The sequence below is a fragment of the Mustela putorius genome, unplaced genomic scaffold, assembly GCF_011764305.1.
Source record: "Mustela putorius furo isolate JIRA1106 unplaced genomic scaffold, ASM1176430v1.1 tig00003869_pilon_pilon_pilon, whole genome shotgun sequence".
In the NCBI taxonomy this organism is placed as follows: domain Eukaryota; kingdom Metazoa; phylum Chordata; class Mammalia; order Carnivora; family Mustelidae; genus Mustela; species Mustela putorius.
Window position 1 is genome coordinate 3,532,985 of NW_025422021.1, and position 18,680 is coordinate 3,551,664.

The following is an 18,680-nucleotide window of genomic DNA, read 5'->3' on the forward strand; positions in this document are numbered from 1 at the left end:
TTCTCCGCACATCCTACCTTTCAGAAAGGGACCGATTTTCTGTTTCTAGAATTTTCTACTCTTCTTCTTTTTGGTCTCTGGTTGGGTTTTTAGGTGTTCGGAATGGTTTGATAACTATCTAGCTGAACTGCTGTGACCTGATGTCATCTCAGCCTGCTACTTCTCTGCCATCTTGACTCCTCCTGCATGTAATTCTCCTTTTTGATGAGGTTTCTGCCTTGTTTTGTGATCAAGGTAATGCTAACCTCATAGAATGAGTTTGGAAGTTTTCCTTTTGTTTCTATTTTTTGAAACAGCTTCAGGAGTATAGGTATTATTTCTTTGAATGTTTCATAGAATTCCCCTGGGAATCCATCAGGCCCTGGACTCTTGTTTTTTGGAGGTTTTTAAATCACTGCTTCAGGGGCGCCTGGGTGGCTCAGCGGGTTAAAGCCTCTGCCTTCGGCTCAGGTCATGATCCCGGGGTCCTGGGATCGAGCCCCGCATCGGGCTCTCTGCTCTGCGGGGAGCCTGCTTCCTCCTCTCTCTCTGCCTGCTTCTGATCTCTGTCTGTCAAATAAATAAATAAAAACTTTAAAAAAAAATAAATCACTGCTTCAATTTTGTTACTAGTTATTGGTCTACTCAGATTGTCAATTTCTTCCTGTTTCAAAACAATCTTGGTAGTTTATAGGTTTCCTGGAAGGCATCCATTTTTTTTTCCAGGTTGCTTAATTTATTGCCATATTGTTGTTGATAATAATTTCTAATTTTTCTATTTCCTTGGTGTTAGTCGTGATCTCTCCCTTTTCATTTATAATTTTATTAATTTGGGTCCTTTCTATTTTCTTTTGGATAAGTCTGGCCAGTGGTTTATTGATCTTATTAATTATTTCAAAGAACCAGGTTCTAGTTTTGTTGATCTACTCTACTGTATTTCTGGTTTCTAATTCATGGATCTCTGCTCTAATCTTAATTATTTCTCTTCTCCTGCATGGCTTAGGCTTTATTTGTTGTTCTTTCACTAGTTCTTTAAGGTATAAAGTTATCTTGTGTATTCAGGATTTTTCTATTTTTTGAGTAAGGCTTGGATGGCTATGTATTTCACTCTTAGGACCGCTTTTGCAGTATCCCATAGGTTTTGGATGGATATGTTATCATTCTCATTGGTTTCCATGAATTGTTTAATTTCTTCTTTAATTTCCTGGTTGACCCAAACATTCTTAAGCAGGATGGTTTATAGCTTCCAAGTGTTGGAATTCCTTCCAATTTTTTCTTATGATTGAGTTCCAGTTTCAAAATGTTGTGGTCTGAGAATATGCAGGGAATAATCTCAGTCTTTTGGTATCAGTTGAAACCTGATTTATGACAAAGTATTTGGTCTCTTCTGGAGGAAGTTCCATGTGCACTAGAGAAGAATGAGTTTTTGTTGTTTTAGGGTGGAATGTTCTGTATATATCTATGAGGTCCATCCCATCCAGTGTGTCACTGAAAGCTATTGTTTCTTTGTTGATCTTCTGCTTAGATGATCTGTCTATTGCTGAGAGTGTTGAGGTCACCTGTTATTAAAATGTTATTAACAATACATTTATTTAGGGTGTTATTAATAATACATTTCTTTGGGTGGTTCAGTTGGTTAAGCATCTGCCTTCTGCTTAGGTCATGAGCTCAGGGTCCTGGGATTAAGCACATCAGACTCTCTGCCAAGCAGGGGGATGGCTTCCCCCTCTCCCTCTCTGTCTCTTTCAAATAAATAAACAAAATCTTTAAAAAAAAATGTTCCTTGGGGTGCCTGGGTGGCTCAGTGGGTTAAGCCTCTGCCTTCAGCTCAGGTCATGATCCCAGGGTCCTGGGATTGAGCCCTGCATTGGGCTCTATGCTCAGTGGGAGGCCTGATTCGCCCCCGCCCCCACTTGCCTCTTTGCCTACTTCTGATCTTAGTCCGTCAAATAAATAAATAAAATCTTTAAAAAAATATATTCCTTTATTTTGGTTAACAATTGGCTTATGTAGTTGGCTGCTTCCATGTTGGAGGCATAGATACTTACAATTGTTAAATCTTTTTGTTGGGTAGGCCCTCTAAGAATGATATAGTGTCCTTCTGTGTCTCTTACTACAGTCTTTAGTTTAAGATCTAATTTGTCTGATACAAGAATTGCTACTGCAGCTTTCTTTTGAGGTCTGTTTTTGTACGAAAAATTGTTCTCCATGCTCTCGCTTTCCATCTGGATATATCTTTAGGTTCAAAATGAGTCTCTTGTAAGTAGCATATGGATGTCTTTTTATCCAGTCTACAACCCTGTGCCATTTCATGGGAGCATTTAGGCCATTCATATTGAGTGTGATTATTGAAAGATATGATTTTATTGCCATAATGTTTCCTGTGAAGTCCTTGTTTATGTAGATTATCTCTAAATTTCTGGTCTATGTTACTCTTGGGGTCCTTCTTTTACAGAACCTTCCTTAATATTTCTTGCAGGGTCAGCTTGGTAGTCACATATTCTTTCCGTTTCTGCCAATCTTGGAAGCCCTTGTCTTTCCATCCATTCTCAATGACAGCCTTGCTGGATAGAGTATCCTTGGCTGCATGTCCTTCTCATTTAGTACCCTGCATATGTCTTTCCAGCCCTTTCTGACTTGCCTGGTCAAGGTTTGACATAACTCTGAAGTTCCTCTCTCTGTATGTAAGTAATCTCTCCCCCCGCCCAGCTGCTTTCAAGATTGTTCCCTAGGATCCAAGATTTTCAAATTGTACTATTATATGTCATCAGTCTGTTCTCATTGATCTTGGGAGGGGTCGTCTCTGCCTCTTGGGCACAAGTGCTTATTTCCTTCCCCAGATTAGGGAAGTCCTCAGCTACAATTTGCTCAAATATATCTTCTAGACCTCTCTCTCTCTCTCTCACTCTCCATTCCCTCAGAGATCTGACATTGGAAAGTTTCATGGCATCATTAATCTCTCTCAGTCTGATCTTTTCAGCTTTCAGGAGTTAATCCCAGGCTTCCTTGGCTTCCTTCTATCACCTTATTTTCTAGCCCACTAATTCATTCTTTACCCTGGCTTTTGGAGTATCCAGTTTAGACTGCATTTCATTCTTAGCTTTTTTAAGTTCAGTTCGATTAGGTCTCATTTCTGCCCTTAGAGATTCTATATTGTTGCTAATATTTTTCTCAAGCCTAGATATCAACTTTACAATTGTTACTCTGAAGTCTATTTCTGACATCTTGCTTATATCCATATCCATTAGGTCTATGACAGAGGCCACACTCTATGATTCTTGTCTTGTTGGGGGTTCCTCCTCTTAGTCATTCTGTTGAGGGGTGGTTGAGGGAACGTATGGAGTCCAAAGTATTAACTACGACCCAAGTAAGATGCACCTGTTTTATAGGGAAATTAGGGTTGTCATCCTCTTGTTCTTCCAGAACGTCTTCTGGAGGAGGGGCCTGCTGCACTGTTACTCAGGCAACCCTGCTTGGGCAGAGTTGCCCTGCCCCCAGTGCGGGGAGATGGTCTCAGTGAAAACTGTTTTTTTGTGGCTTTTGTTCTCTGGTGGCTTTCCCTAGTGGCTTTCTGAGTCTCTTCCAAGAGTCAGAGCAGAAGTGATTGCATCCAAACCCCTGTCTCAGAATAGAGAGATCACAGTAGAGGAATAGAGGAAAGCTCTTCACTGAGCTTTCCAGGCCACACTGTTTCCATTTCTGTCTGAGCTAAAAGTCTAAAAACCTAAAAACTGCAGCCTCCCCAGTTTTGTGCCCCACAGCAACAATCCCAAAGGAGTGTTTTATAGGGAACCCAGGGCTGGGCACATCTCTGCCCTTTGTGCTTCTAAAACCACGAGCCTCCCCTGAATCCTGTCTGTGGGCTTTACACTAAAGTCCTTTCCCTGTCACTACCAGTCTACAAGTTTGTGCCTGGTCCCAGGCCAGGATGCTTTTGTTCAATGGTATTATCTCATTTTCTTGGCACCAGCTTATGGTGGTTCTCTCTCCTTTCTGTTTATCTTCCAATATCTGCACATAGAATCACAGGTCCCTGCTTCATACCTCGAGACCTCTGGAGATACTCTGTAGAGATTAAAATATATCTTCTTACATTTAAGGCTGATTTTATGGGTGTTAAGAATGGTTTGGTAGGGGGTGCCCGGGTGGCTGAGTGGGTTAAAGCCTCAGCCTTCAGCTCAGGTCATGATCCCAGGGTCCTGGGATTGAGCCCTGCATCAGGCTTTCTGCTCAGCAGGGAGCCTGCTTCCCTTCCTCTCTATCTACCTGCTTCTCTGCCTACTTGTGATGTCTGTCAAATAAATAAAGAAAAACTTAAAAAAAAATAATGGTTTGATAGATATCCAGCTAAATCCAGGGGACCAGTTGAAATAGGGTTCCCTATTATCTTCCACCATCTTTTCCTGTTTCTGAGTCGCACATTTAAATCAGGAATAATAACTCTCAATTCACAGTGTTGTTCTAATGATTAAATGAAATAACGTGTATAAAACATGTAGTACAATGCCTAGCATTCTAAGAGGAGCTTACAAAATATTAATTTCCTAGTCTTCTCTCTCTTTGGTTAAGCCTTATAACCTATGAATTCTTCCTCATCTGGTCTATATTCTTTTCCCTGGGCTTGGCATTACTGTTGGTATATATGTCAAAATTTCTTAATACCATTTGGTTCTCAGTGGCTGCTTTAGGTAAAGCAAAGCTTTAAGAATGTATATTTGTGGTTAAGAGAACTAGGCTTTCAATTCGACTCCATTCCTAACAGTCACAAGTGAAAATCAATTTAAAAATAATAATACAAATAAATGTAAATTTTTAATAAAATTGGCAAATAAATAAGTTAGTCATTCCCATAAATACAAAATTTAGGCTCTTAATCTTAAAATATTCCATGTTATATCCTCTCTTGTTAACACCAGAGATAACAGCTGGAATAATTAATAAAGTAACTGTTGCTTCTGTGTGCTCGCTTGTAAGAGCAAAGGTACTGGGTCCAGACTATTGGCTAAGTTAAAGTCTTGGCTCTATCACTTAGTAGCTGAGTAACTGAGTAATTACTTAACCTCTCTCTGACTCAGTTTTCTGTAAAATGTAGATATAATAGTACTTACTTCAAAATGTTGTTATGATCATCAAACAAGGTATTACAATGCCAAGTTCTTAGAAAAGAATCTGTCCCATAGAACGGCTATATTGGTATTAGCAATTTTTGTTATCCTGTCTGAAAAGGACAGTGAAGACCCAGCATATTACATACTTCTATACTCCTATCTACCTCTATCACCATACTCAAGTAAAGACTATTTCTGCATTAAAGGCTAATCTCATTGTCTTGAGTTCAATAACATGATTAAATAAAGCTTACTTTGATGATCTCAAGAGCCATACTTGTTCAATGGGAATTTAATTACTAGTTTAAAACAAAAAAGGGGACACCTAGGTGGCTTAGTTGGTTAAGCGTCCAACTCTTGATTTCGGCTCAGGTCAGTGATCTCAGGGTTATGAGATGGATGCTTGCATCAGGCTCTGTGCTGGACGTGGAGCCTGCTTAAGATTCTCTTTCTCCCTTTCCCTCCACCCTCTCTCCCTTGTCCACCCCTTGCCTCTCTCTGTTGAAAAAAAAAAAAGATAGTTGTATTTTTTTTTCTGCTTGTCATTTAATAATGCTCATTTGTTAGAAATGTAAGTGAGATCACTATCCATATAGAAAATTGCTATTAGCACTTGGTATACCGCCACCTTCTAGACCTTTATATAAGCATGAGCACAGTCACAGGCACACACACACCTGGTTTTTGTTTTGTTTTTTTTAGATTTTTTATTTATTTATTTGACAGAGACAGAGAAATCACAAGTAGGCAGAGAGGCAGGCAGAAAGAGAGGGGAAAGCACCTCCCTACTGAGCATAGAACCCGATGTGCACCTTGATCTCAGGACCCTGAGATCAAGGACCTGAGCTGAAGGAAGAGGCTTAACCCACTGAGCCACCCAGGCCCCCGCCTCCAACACATTTATCAAAGAAACACCTAACCAAACACATAAAAATAATGGAATTAACCTATACATGCTATCTTATTACCTGATTTTTTAAAAAGATTTTATTTATTTATTTGACAGAGAGAGAGAGATCACAAGTAGGCAGAGAGGCAGGCAGAGGGGGAGGGGGAAGCAGGCTCCTTGCTGAGCAGAGAGCCCAATCCTGCGCTCTATCCCAGGACCCTGAGATCATGACCCGAGCCGAAGGCAGAGGCTTAACCCACTGAGCCACCCAGGCACCCCAAACCAGGAAATATTTTAAAATTCAGGTAAATACAAACATAATTATCTTACCTAAGCTTTTAAGTTTTTTGGAATGTTCTATTTTAAAGTTTTGTTGAGAGGTGCTTGGGTGGCTCAATTGGTTAAGTGTCTGCCTTCAGCTCAGGTTGTGATCCCACAGTCCTGGGATCGAGTCTACACATTGGGTTCCTTGCTCAGCAGGGAACCTGCTTTTCTCTCTCCTCCCTCCTTGTGCTCTCTTTCACTAATCTCCGTCTCTCTCCCTCAAATAAATAAATAAATAAAATCTATTTAAAAAAAAAGTTTTGTTGATGCAGTGGTGAAGGGTAGTAACAGCAACAACACCAAGTCAGATGTGCTAACACGATGTGACTCTGTTAGATAGTAATCTGGACTCTATGACTATCATGTTCCTGGATGGTCTGCCTATAAGCCTAGAACATTGTGGAACCATAAGTTGATACAGAGGCACATGTACCATTGGAAGACAAAGACTTTTTTGTCAGGTCTGTACTTATTTTAGAGGAACATAAGAACTGTCAAATCTTACAGTGATAAAATGCCAGCATTGTCTATCATTATAACCACTTAAGAAAAAGGAAAATTAAGTAGAGAATTAGAGCAAAGATTACTGATGAATAATAATGTGGATGTCTGAATATCTGACACATCTTCTCTCATAAGGGCCTTTTAAAAGATGCATTTAGTGCTTCTCTGTTTCTAAGGGCTTATGGCCTAATACTTTGAACTATATAGTTCAGCTAATTTTCCTTTGGAAAAGAAATTGACCAGCGTGATGGTGACATAGGATTTATTTCAATAACAGAGAAAAAAACAAATGAAAACCACATACTTTCTTCTCTTAACTGGGATATGATAATCTGATAAACATAATCATAGCATGTTCTCTCTTTATCATTGTTTTTCAGATGTAAAAATTTGCACTTGCTTTACACTTAAAGATGAACGGCTAGCTGACCTTTCTTTCCAACTCCAGCAGCATTTTGTTTTGCAGATAATCTGCTTCATTAATGAAAATCAGAAGCAGCTTGGAATATTTCGTGCATAATTAATTATCTTGGCAAGAAGATTTATGAATGTAATTTTTCTCAATTGCTCCAATCAGGCATAAGTGAGACAAACAAATAAATTAAAACTAAGTTATTCATGGTCTCTTTGTACAAGACAGTGTCAAGGACATCTAAGAGAATTAAGTAAGACATAAAGGCAGATAATTTCTTTTTTTTACTACCCAGATTGTACATATTTTTAAGATACAAATCTTTGCAGGGGGGACAAAGGGTAATAGAATTCACATTTGGAAGGTTTTATCATTTGAGTACCATGTTTATCATAATGGTATAACCATACGTAATCATATTCCTTGTCAATAGGCAATTAAAATGACATCAAAATGGCACATATAAGCACAGCCTCAGGATACCAGTCTTGTACCTGCTTGGTGGGCAGCTATAAAACTGTGTGTGTGTGCATGCACACATGTACATACACACATACGTGCAAGTATATTCTCCTTTATATGATACTATCTTCTAAATACAACTTAGAGCTTGAATGGTTGACCTGCTTAAATTAATATGAGGTAAAATAAAAGTGCCTAGTATAGTGGTAAGTGTTTTGTTTTCTTTTGTTTTAAGTTTCTCTGGGGAGACTGGGTGGTGCAGTAGGTAGGCTTCCAACTCTTGGATTCGGCTCAGGTCATGATTTCAGGGTCGTGAGATTGAGCCCTGTGTCTGGTTCCACACTCTGTGTGGAGTCAGCTTAAGTTTCTCTCTCTCTCCTTGGCTCCCTCCTGTTCATTTTCTCTCTCAAAAATGAATAAATATGTCTTTAAAAACAACCTCTCTGAATGCAGGTTTCTAACATTGACTGGCATAAAACCACAATAAAGGTTGAATTATCTTGCAGATACTGGTATCCAATAGCTCAGCCCAGTAACAGACATACATAACTTTCCAGGCACTCATAGATTAAAATTTATTTCAGAGTTTTAACACATGGGCTATCTCTATAATTTGCTCTAAGACATACCAGCAGTAGATGCAAAGTATCTGAAAGTACAGGAGAAGCATAGGATTTTGAAAACAATAGAACCTCCTCTAATTAGAATGTACGCTAACCATTATTCCAAAGTGGTTAGCACACACTCATGCTAAGACACTGATGTCTTAGTGCAGTGCAATGACATTGCATGTCAGAAATCCTGACAGAGGGACTCTGATGCAGATAGTGTGGATATAAATTCTAGCTTTTACATTTATTGCTTCTTTTTTACATTAATGCTTCTTTTTTCTTTTCTGTAAAATGAAAATAATATCTATAGGTTTTTATAGATTTTCTATAAAAATAAACAATGTTATATAGGTAAAAATGCTTAGAGCACAGCTTTCATATGGTAAGTGCTCAATAAATGTTCATCTGGTCACCATATTGCTCTATACATTGGTGGGTACTTTCTGAGCTTTACTGGATAACCACTGATGCATAAAATCCTGCACATTGGCCAGATCTCACATCAACTCTCTAAATTACAAAAAAATCTTAGCTTTCTAAAACATTATGATGTAGAGGGGAAATAAATGCCATTTCACAGGTTGGTAGTCAGCCAAGTTTCAGAAAGTCCAATTTATTTGTTAGATAAAGTTTAAAATTAATTTTTTTCTCTTTAACTTTCTTCATTCTTTAGTTATTTTTTTAAAGCTCATTTATACTTCTTATGGTTGATTATGTAATCATGAACTTAGTCTGTCATTTCTACATACTCTTCAATTGACCTACCAACTTTTAATTAGGCACAATGATTTAAGCTCCCTAATCAGCCGTGAGAGGACTGGGGACACACACTGTGACCAAATAACACTGTCTGCAGCAGTAGTAGGACTGATGACAAAACTGTTTGGTATGGGTGCTCCCTGGGAAGGTTCTGCATTGATCCCCGATCCTCAAACCCTCCCATCCTGTGGCAGGGATAGCTGCTGCTACCTGAGCTATCTTCTAAGCTCCAGACTCTCTGTGGATCTCTTCCCACCACCCTGAACTCTGTTTCCTCTCTGCTCCTGGTGCTGGAGATTGTTGGCTTTTTTTTCCTCCTCAAAAATACTACGACCCCAAACTGGCCAGAAAGTGGGACTCATTCCCTCCTTTGCTGTCACTCTCTGGTCCCCAAAGACAAGCAAAGGGTATGATTAATTTTTATGCTTTTTAAGAAGATTTATAAGCAAACAAAATAAATAGAATACTTTGAAAGAATGGCAACATCTCTTAACATTTAACAGTTATTTATCCTGTCAATATGATAGGTTCTGACTCTCATTTTTTTCCAACAACCAAGAATCTGGCTAAAGCTTCGGTATGAAATCTGTTTGGCTGCATGGCATAGGACCCGGATGGTAAAGTGAAAATGTCAAACTTTCATCCCTCTCCTAAGTAACTCTGTAATGTCTATCCCCTCCTTCCTTCCCCTCCCTCCCCTGCCCTTCTATCCTTCCTTCCTTCCTTTATCTCTCTCTCTCTCTCTCTCTCTCTCACACACACACACACACACAATGAATATAATTAGCTCCAGATCACTTATAGGGGAACCCTAGGTTATATCGAGCAAACCGTTCCTTAGATAGTTTTGGCAGAAATGCACATTGCTGGGACACTGGGCTAGTCTCTGTTTCCCGTTCTTAAAATAAAGGCTTTCTTCTACTGCTGAGAAGATTTGCCCCAATGAGTCAGAGGTAATGCTAGAAATAAAGTTTGGGCCCAGACACATCCACCATACTATTTTAGCTACTGGACTAAACAGCTTTCTTCCATTAAGGAGCTGAAAGTGAAGTGCCTACATAAACATAAACAAGAGTTGAGGCCAGTCTTGGGAAGGGAGAAAGTCCTTAGTGACATTTTTCTTGCTATATAGATGTGAGAAGAAAAATGATATGCCAACACAAATCAGAATAATTAAATACATAAAATTGTGATTCTAGACAGGGAATTAGATGATCTGTGAAGCTGTTTATAAAGTAAAAAAAAAAATGCTTCATGACAGACAACATATCTTAGCTTTCCCACTACCCATCAACAGAGAACACTGGGATTCCGTAATTTGTTGAGGAGATACTAGTACCTTCCACTTGACTTCCATAATTCCTAGAGACTTTCCAAATTCCAGAAAAGAAATATTGTGAACATTATCCTCCTAGAATCAATGAAATAAAGTCCAAATAACTAGTAATTGGCTAATAACTGGTTAGCCAATAACTAGTCCCACTATCTATCTAAAAAGAAACCCAACCACATTTTTGACAGTAATTCTTCTTTCCTCCCTGCTCCCAAGTCCTCACTTATAAACATTAATGACACAGCTTTAGTGCCTCTTTCCCTAATATACATGATCGCCCAATGGAGCAAATGGATATTTGAAGTTTTGTTATTGCCTAATTAAATACAGAGCACATTTGACCATATGGTCTAATACAAAAAAGAATGTAAAAAAGAAAAAAACCTTATGGGAGATAAAATAGTTGTTATAATGCTAACATGCCTTCAAAAACAAAGTAGATGTTAGAAGTGTCACCTGTGGCTATCTGCTATGATTGAAGACACTTTGGTATATGTGTGCATTTTTGATACTTGGAAGAGAGATTATCAAAAAATCTTGGGTTAAAGAAGATAAATAACTGATGCTTTTTACTCTCCTTTATCAGTTTTTGTCTCTAGTAGTAACTGGTTATTTGTCAAGAATTGTTCACACGTGGAAAAGAAAATAAAAGTAATTTGAAGAGATTTTCATCTTCCCTTAAGCATTTCTGTTAAGGTGGTTTGAATTGCTTATTGCTGGCTCACCTCCTCCAGCATACTTTTAAACAAAGTTCAAAAAACAAGATCTGATCTTGGATTGTAGAACAAATTGCACAAAAAGAGAGGGGTAGTTTTTTGGCAGTCTGATGTATCGCTTTGGGCTGCCGCAGAAGTTCACTTCTTGCCACGTGAATTTTTTCTTCTTGACTGTCAGGGTGCATTTTTCTATCGTTGGTGCTACCATGTATTAGTCCAATCTTTCGAATTCTCAGTTTGCACTTGCTGTTGCCTCTGCCCATAGCTGGCGTTTTCTTCTCAGGCAAGTCTACTAATAGGCCTGACCCACACCTGTGCTCTTGAAGGCAATATTTCCACTGAGCCCCAGTGGTAATCTGCAGAAACCTTTTCTGTGTTAGACTTTTTAACTATGGTGTTGCATTTTGGTTTTTATCTTAAGAATGTTCGTAAAGGGGCACCTGGGTGCCCAGTGGGTTAAAGCCTCTGCCTTCAACTCGGGTCATGATCTCAGTGTCCTAGCATCGAGCCCCACATTGGGCTCCCTGCTCAGCAGGAAGCCTGCTTCCCCCTTTTACTCTGCCTGCCTCCCTGCCTCCTTGCGATCTCTGTCTATCAAATAAATAAAATTTTAAAAAAATGTTCATAAAATAGCCTGATAAGAACCATTCCTTTCTCCTGGAATCCTCTGGTTCTACAGATGGAGGTGATGAGAAGAAAAACATTAAACAAGAAAGTGTGAATTCTGACCATGACATTTCTGTCTGTGGGATTTTCCTCTTATTGGTTGTGTGACCTTAAGCAAGTTGCTAAACTCATAACACTCCTGCTGGGTGTGTTTCCTAATCTGCTGAAAAAGAAAATCTCTCCACAGAAGAGGGATGTAAAGATTGAATGAGGTAACTTGTAACCTGCCTAAGGTAGTCCCTGAACTCTTTCTGCCAAAGGGGAGGGGTTCATTTCTCTTACTTCCTTCATTTTATCTCATAGCAGGGTGTTGAAGTGGGGATGGGTTGTCCAATAAACACAAACTAGCCCTCTTCCAACCTTTCCTCTCTTCTGGTATGTTCTGGATCCACTCTCCTTCATGTATCTTCAGTCACTGTGCCTGCAAAAAATGCTTAAGTCTCATCTAATAAATAAAGAAAAAAGTGTGGAGAGGCCCTGTTGTTGCCTCTGCCTCCTTAAAGCTGCCATCGGATCTCTCCTTTACTAAACTATTGGGTTTCTTTGGAAGTGTCATTAGTTCTACTTCCTTATCCTCCCCTCAGTGGTCCATAAATGCTTACCAATTCAGAACCATTCTTTTGACTCTGCTATTTTAAATTGCCCTTAATTAAAACTCAGTCCTTAGATCTTCACTTAACCAATATGGATAGTCTAAATATCCTTGAATGGCAGAACTGTTCAATAAAGATATAACTCAAGTCACATATATGATTTGAAATTTTCTAGTAGCCACGTTAAAAAAGTGAAAAGTCATATAAAAAGTAAAAAGCAACAATACATTTTATTTAACCTAATATATCTAAAATAATACTTCAATATTTAATCAGTACTAATATCCTTAACAAGTATTTGTATTACTTTTTTATACAAAGTCTGTGAAATTTGCTGTGTATTTTATACTTAGAGCACATCTGACTTTGAACTTGGTACAATCCAAGTACTCAATAGTCATGTGTGACTAGTGGCTACCATATAGGATCTTGCAGGTCTACATACAGTGTTTGAGTGAGTTTTCTTGGCAATTCTTTCTCATTTCCAAGGAAGCTCTTGGTTTTCATTAAACATTCCTAATTGCTTCTTCTTTGAATCTTTACTGACTTCCTTTCTCTATCTTCCTTTATTCTCTGATAGGTGTTCACCTTCTCCCCACAAAGAAAGATCTCCACCCCTAGTCTATCTTTGTTCTATCTCCGCTGGGCACTGAGTACCTAGAATGTCATGTCAAACTGGTGGAATGATCATGAACACTTTGCTTAGTTGGAGCTGAAAAGTAGGAACTGAGAAGAGAGGAGAAATGTTCTAATTTTCTCCTTAATCTATCACTGCCCAGAATTGATTTCCAGGGCATACTTTGAATGTTTTTTTTCTTCCTTCTTTTCTGCATCCCCTGAACCCTTGGCTTATGTTCCCATCTTTTTGCAAGGATCATGTTCTACAGAATGTCCTGATGCATCATTTACTGTTCTTACCACTCAGGCTTTTGAAAAGCAGCAGATTTAATTTAAATACTTATAAAAAGTGCTCTTGGAATATCTAAGCAGCTGTCTGCAGTATCTACTTGTGGAATGCAATGACTAATTATTAGGTGCCAGAATATTATGGTTGACACACTCTCAGTAACTTAGGGTGTCGTGCTTTTACATCAGAAGGACTCTGAGAGCCTATCCTGTGTGTATGCCACAGCACTACACAGTAAATCTGATCTAAAAGACTACTCATGTATGTGATGCCTCATGATAAGTAACACCCTGACGATGAACTACTTACTTCTGAGTTTTATGCCAACTTGTTTTTATGTTCCCTCCCAGCGTGTATTTGGTAGTAAAAATGTGTAGATCTAAAGAGTCAGCATGCTTTATCAGGAAAGTATGTGATCAGAATACACGGAATACCAACATAGATCTTTAACTACATTCTCTTATAAGGAATAGTATTGCTGTACAGGAATAGTATCCTTTGGGGGTTGAAAAAGTATTTGCCAAATCTAGGGGATGAGGTCAGTAGATGCCTTTTAAAAATCAAAACAACTCACTCCTCGCCAGCTTTCATCACTGCTGGCATGTGCCAGATGACAAGTCTGACTCACAAAATTGAACAGGATTATCTGAGGGTTCAGGGTTCTCACCTGTTTTCAGAGATTAGCAAACACCTGTTTGTACTTGTTTTTTTTATTCACTCAGATTCTATATTAACTTTCCCTATTAAAGCATTCTTGAGATTTGTGAGTTCCTCCCACGTTAGCTAAGAATAAATAAAACCCACTCCCAGTACTTAGTAAATGCTCTCTTAAACTTAGTTATATTCATGGTCCATGTTTCTTTGATGAAAACTTTAAATCATTCCTCTGGATGCGGTTTTATATAAGTTCACTGCATCTTTTGTGAGAAACTACTCTTATAAAAATTAAATAAATTAGTGAATAAACTTTATAGATCTTGATAAAATACTCTTTTTGTGTTCTAATATGCATATTGTACATAACACCTAGTTCTGATTGAGATAACAGAAAGATTATCTTCAAAAAATTGTTTATACCTATATAATACTTTAGATATAGAGATTGGCAAATGTTTATATTGTGTACAGGTTGCCAAGTATTCTAAAAAAAAAATGAAGTATACTTCATATGAAAACTGCTACAGAGTTACCATTATTTTTTAATTGCACTGACGGTAGGTGAAAATGCTGGTTAGCAAAGATCTCCAGTTAGCAGAAAGTTGGAGGAACCTCTTACCCCAAATTGTACTGCTTATTCCATGCTGAAAAATGCTAAGTGTTGGTATAACCATTTGATCTCATAATCAGCTTGGTGATATCAGCCCTGTAATGATAATGGAATGTTCTATTCTACGTAACCCCTAACTTGACTTTTGTGTAGTGTGTGTGTGTGTGGTGAGAAGGGAGGTGTACATTTACTATGTGGAGCTTCAGGACTAACTAGCTTTCTCTTTGACCACCTGCTTTGCACATTTCTCTATGTTATAAGAGTTCAGAGAAATCCCAAGGTGGTTGGAGGCAAGACAACCTGGGCTGGAAATTGGGAGGGAGACAAACCATAAGTGACTCTTAATCTCACAAAACAAACTGAGGGTTGCTGGGGGGAGGGGGTTTGGGAGAAGGGGGTGGGATTATGGACATTGGGGAGGGTATGTGCTTTGGTGAGTGCTGTGAAGTGTGTAAACCTGGTGATTCACAGACCTGTACCCCTGGGGATAAAAATATATGTTTATAAAAAATAAAAAATTAAAAATTAAAAACAAACAAACAAAAAAACCAGTACATTTGTTTGGGCACCACACACCATTTTGAATGGGATGCCAGGATTCATTCTTCAGTCTTGAAGTAGTTCCTCCTGAAGGCCAGGGCTGAAAGACTTTGGGTTACCTAAGATGGCCGCATGGCACAGTGAAAAGAGCATGTATTTTGGAATAATGTAGGTTTGGAGACAAACCTGGCTCTGCCACTTACTATATGGCCCTGGATAAGCTGCTTCACCTCTCCTCATCTCTGCAATGATGATATCATACTTGTTAGAGAATTGTTGAGAGAAATAGAGATGATGCCCAAAAAGCAAGTAGTAGCAAACTGTCTAGTATGTTGTGGGCTCTTAAGGATCAGTACCTGTGATGTGATCATGGAGATAACACTGTGTAGGATTTGCAAGTAAAACTCTCTTTGATTTAACTGAAATAAAGAATCTGTACCCAGGGGCTTCATGTCCACTTACGTTACCATTTAAAAATGCACAGCTTCTTTCAAGGCCTTTGTTATTTGTTGTTTCAAAAACTGAGTAAATCATGTATTGTAAATCAAGTCTAAATGAATGTGAGTCATGCCCTTAGCTATTTATAATATCAGTAGAATTTTAATAACTTCTCCATTTACTTTCTGATTACAAATTTTCAACAATTATAGCAATTGCGTTGCTGAAATATTTTTGTATTGTCTTTTTATAGTGGAAATATAATTCTACATATGCTGTCTAATATCTTCATGTATGTTTATGTAACTGTACTCAGATTCATATTCTTATCCAGGGAAGATTTATATTCTAAAAGAATGCATGATTTATAGACTGTGGGAATCTATTCTTGTTCTTCATTGTTAGGAGATTTTGAATTATTTCCTTCATTCCATGTAATCTACTGAACTGATAAATCATTTTCATGCTTTGGGGGATTACTTTATTTTTCTCTCTTATGTAGATTGAAATGAAGAAAAAACAAACCTGTCATATTAATTTAATATGTGAGATGAGCTTATGTAGAAAGAAGCTGAAATAGCTTAAGTTTTGAAAAACTTAAGGAAATATTTTTGAATTTTGATTTACTTATTCTAATCACTTGAAATTTGATCTCTCTTTGTTGCTTCTTACCTAGGTTACGTGTTGGTTTCAGAAAACCTTAAGAGATTTACAGCAACAAAGTCTAGGTTCATCACTTTCAGACAATGAGGAGCTAATCTGTAAACATGAGGAACTGATAATACAAGCAAAGGTAAGAGACACATTAAAAATAATTTTAAAATGCAGAGTCTTTTTTTAAAAATATGTTTCTGTAGGTAATGTAGAGAAGTACTAAAACCCTCTCTGAATAATTCACTATTTACAAAGAAAAGATTCTCATAGTATTAGCTAATACGACTACCTACTGACTGGGCTTCTAGAGTAATAAGGAACAAAACAGCCTCTACAATAATAATAACTATCTTCTTTTGAGTAGTTATTATCTGTTAAATACCATATTAAATATAAGAGATGCATTATCTAAATTAGCACAAAACCCCTAAGGGGCATGCATTATTTTATAGATCAAAACAAAACACAGAGGCTTGGAGATGCAAAATACTTGACCAATGTAATGCATCTTGTTAAAGGCAGAGTTGGAATTTGATTCAGGTCTTATCTAACTCCAGACCCAAAGCTTGTAAATCTATATTCTACCAGCTTTCTAAAAAAAAATTTTTTTTCTACACTGAGGTCTCATTGTGCTATTAATTTTATGATTTCCAGGTATAGTTTTCTTGCTGTTCCCATTTACATTTCCCTATTTCCTTAACTTGCTTCACATTTCTTCATTTTGCAAAAAAGTTATGGCTACCAGCCAGTCAACCACTTGTAGGTATGCGGAATGTGCAGAATGGAATCATGAACTACTGAAAGCAAGCTGAGCAGAGGGGCTGTGTGGAGATGCTCCTCTCCCACTGTGTCTTCTTATTTGGCAATTGACTTATTTGTATATGTGGGGTCTATACCAAAGTTCTTTACAAGTGCTCCATTTTGATCTCTAAGGAATCAAAAGTCCATTTGTATTAGATTGAATAGGAACAGTGAAAACTAATCAGTATCAAGACTTAAGAGAAGTTTCTATTATTAGTATCTTGAGTGGTTGATAGTTGCAGGTACAGCCAAGTCTTGAAGCTCTGGAAAACAATGGACCAGCATGATTAGATGAAAGTTGAAATAAGGAAGACAAATAAATATTTACATATTTGGGAGGATGGGATATGGCAGGGGCTGGGGTACAGGCAGACAGGGGAAGCAGTAAACTGCATTTATCTGGACAGAAATATCATAGGAATCATGATGCTTTTGTTTGTTTGTTTATGGTCTCTCTCTGAGCACTGCAGTATACGCGGGCATTTTATCTGTTTGGTATGAATATTTGCCAGATTGGTTAAAGATGCAATTACAGAAGATTGCTATGACTGATGATTTTTTAAAGTTCTTTAAAATTTTTTAACATTTAGTTTATCTGTTTAGGAGATTAATTTTTTTCATTAAGGTTAAACAGCAGTTTATTCTGTGGGTGTCAAACTTGTTTTATCAGTGAAAATTCTATCAAAATCCCTACATGCTAAGCATAAGAGATGACCTGAATTGCACAGGATTGTTGCCTTCTTTAAAACAAACAAAAATGGTTTGCTTGCATAATTTAGTTATATTTGGGGTTATATTACCTGTAGCTGGGCATGGTTTCTCATAGCCCTGAGGAAAATCTCATAGTCTGGAGAAATTATATGTTGACATCTAACCTCAGTTCTAATAGGACTTTGGCAAGTTCTGTTGTATAGATATTAATGTTCTACTTCTATCCTTCATAATTTTAACTGGGTCCTATTTCTTTATTCCTCCTGAAATACTTGACCTTCTAGCTCACTAACTCTCTTGTCACACTTTTTCTGTTATTCAGCTCTCTTGCCAAGTTTCTTTACTTCAGTGGTTCCCCATTTTTCATGCCCAGTACCTCACACTGATTCTGCTTCATAATTGTTTTTACCTGCTTCATTTATCTAATGTTCACCTTGTATCTTAAGGTGTACTTTATTCACACATTAGCTGTTTGAGCTATCCAGTGCCTTAATTCTACTTCCTCTGACTCATGCATTTCAGTGTGTTGCTTATGTTCATCAGATGTTATTTTCCTCTGAGCTAGTATTCCCTTGGGATATCAGAAATTTTGACTGGTAAGGCATGGGAGGTAGGACAGCTGGTACTCCAGCTTGTCCTCTTCTGGTGAGAGGCTGTGTGCCCCTGAGTGCAGAGCTTCTATTGTTATAATTAGGGCTCAGCCATTTGTGGTTTTACCTTCTACCCCAGATACATATAAAGGAGGGGATCCCTTGGAGGATCTCCCACTGATTGGACTTTCAATCCCACTTTGTTCCAAGACCCATTTCCCTGGGGTATGTTCTATCCCATTCGCTTAGTGAGAGTTGGAGAGGGCTCACTAAGAAACAGGTCAGTTTGATTACCTCTCATACATTAGCTATCTATCTGGTAGATTCTTGTGATTGCCTGATGTTGTTTTTTCCCTCTGGATGCTACTGGACTGCAGCTACTATCTTCTGTCCCGAAAAAGGTACATTCACAAACA

General features: G+C 38.0%; 1 protein-coding gene across 6 annotated transcripts in view; it reads left to right on the forward strand.

The window, feature by feature from the left end:
- The window catches only part of CCDC141 (coiled-coil domain containing 141), a 231,247-nt gene that overhangs the window by 95,418 nt on the left and 117,149 nt on the right, over positions 1–18,680 (forward strand). For all 6 annotated transcript variants that reach the window (XM_045066875.1, XM_045066874.1, XM_045066876.1 and 3 more), the window contains one exon: positions 16,185–16,301. In XM_045066875.1, coding sequence (XP_044922810.1) covers positions 16,185–16,301 — 117 coding nt within the window. The remainder of the gene's footprint in view (positions 1–16,184; positions 16,302–18,680) is intronic.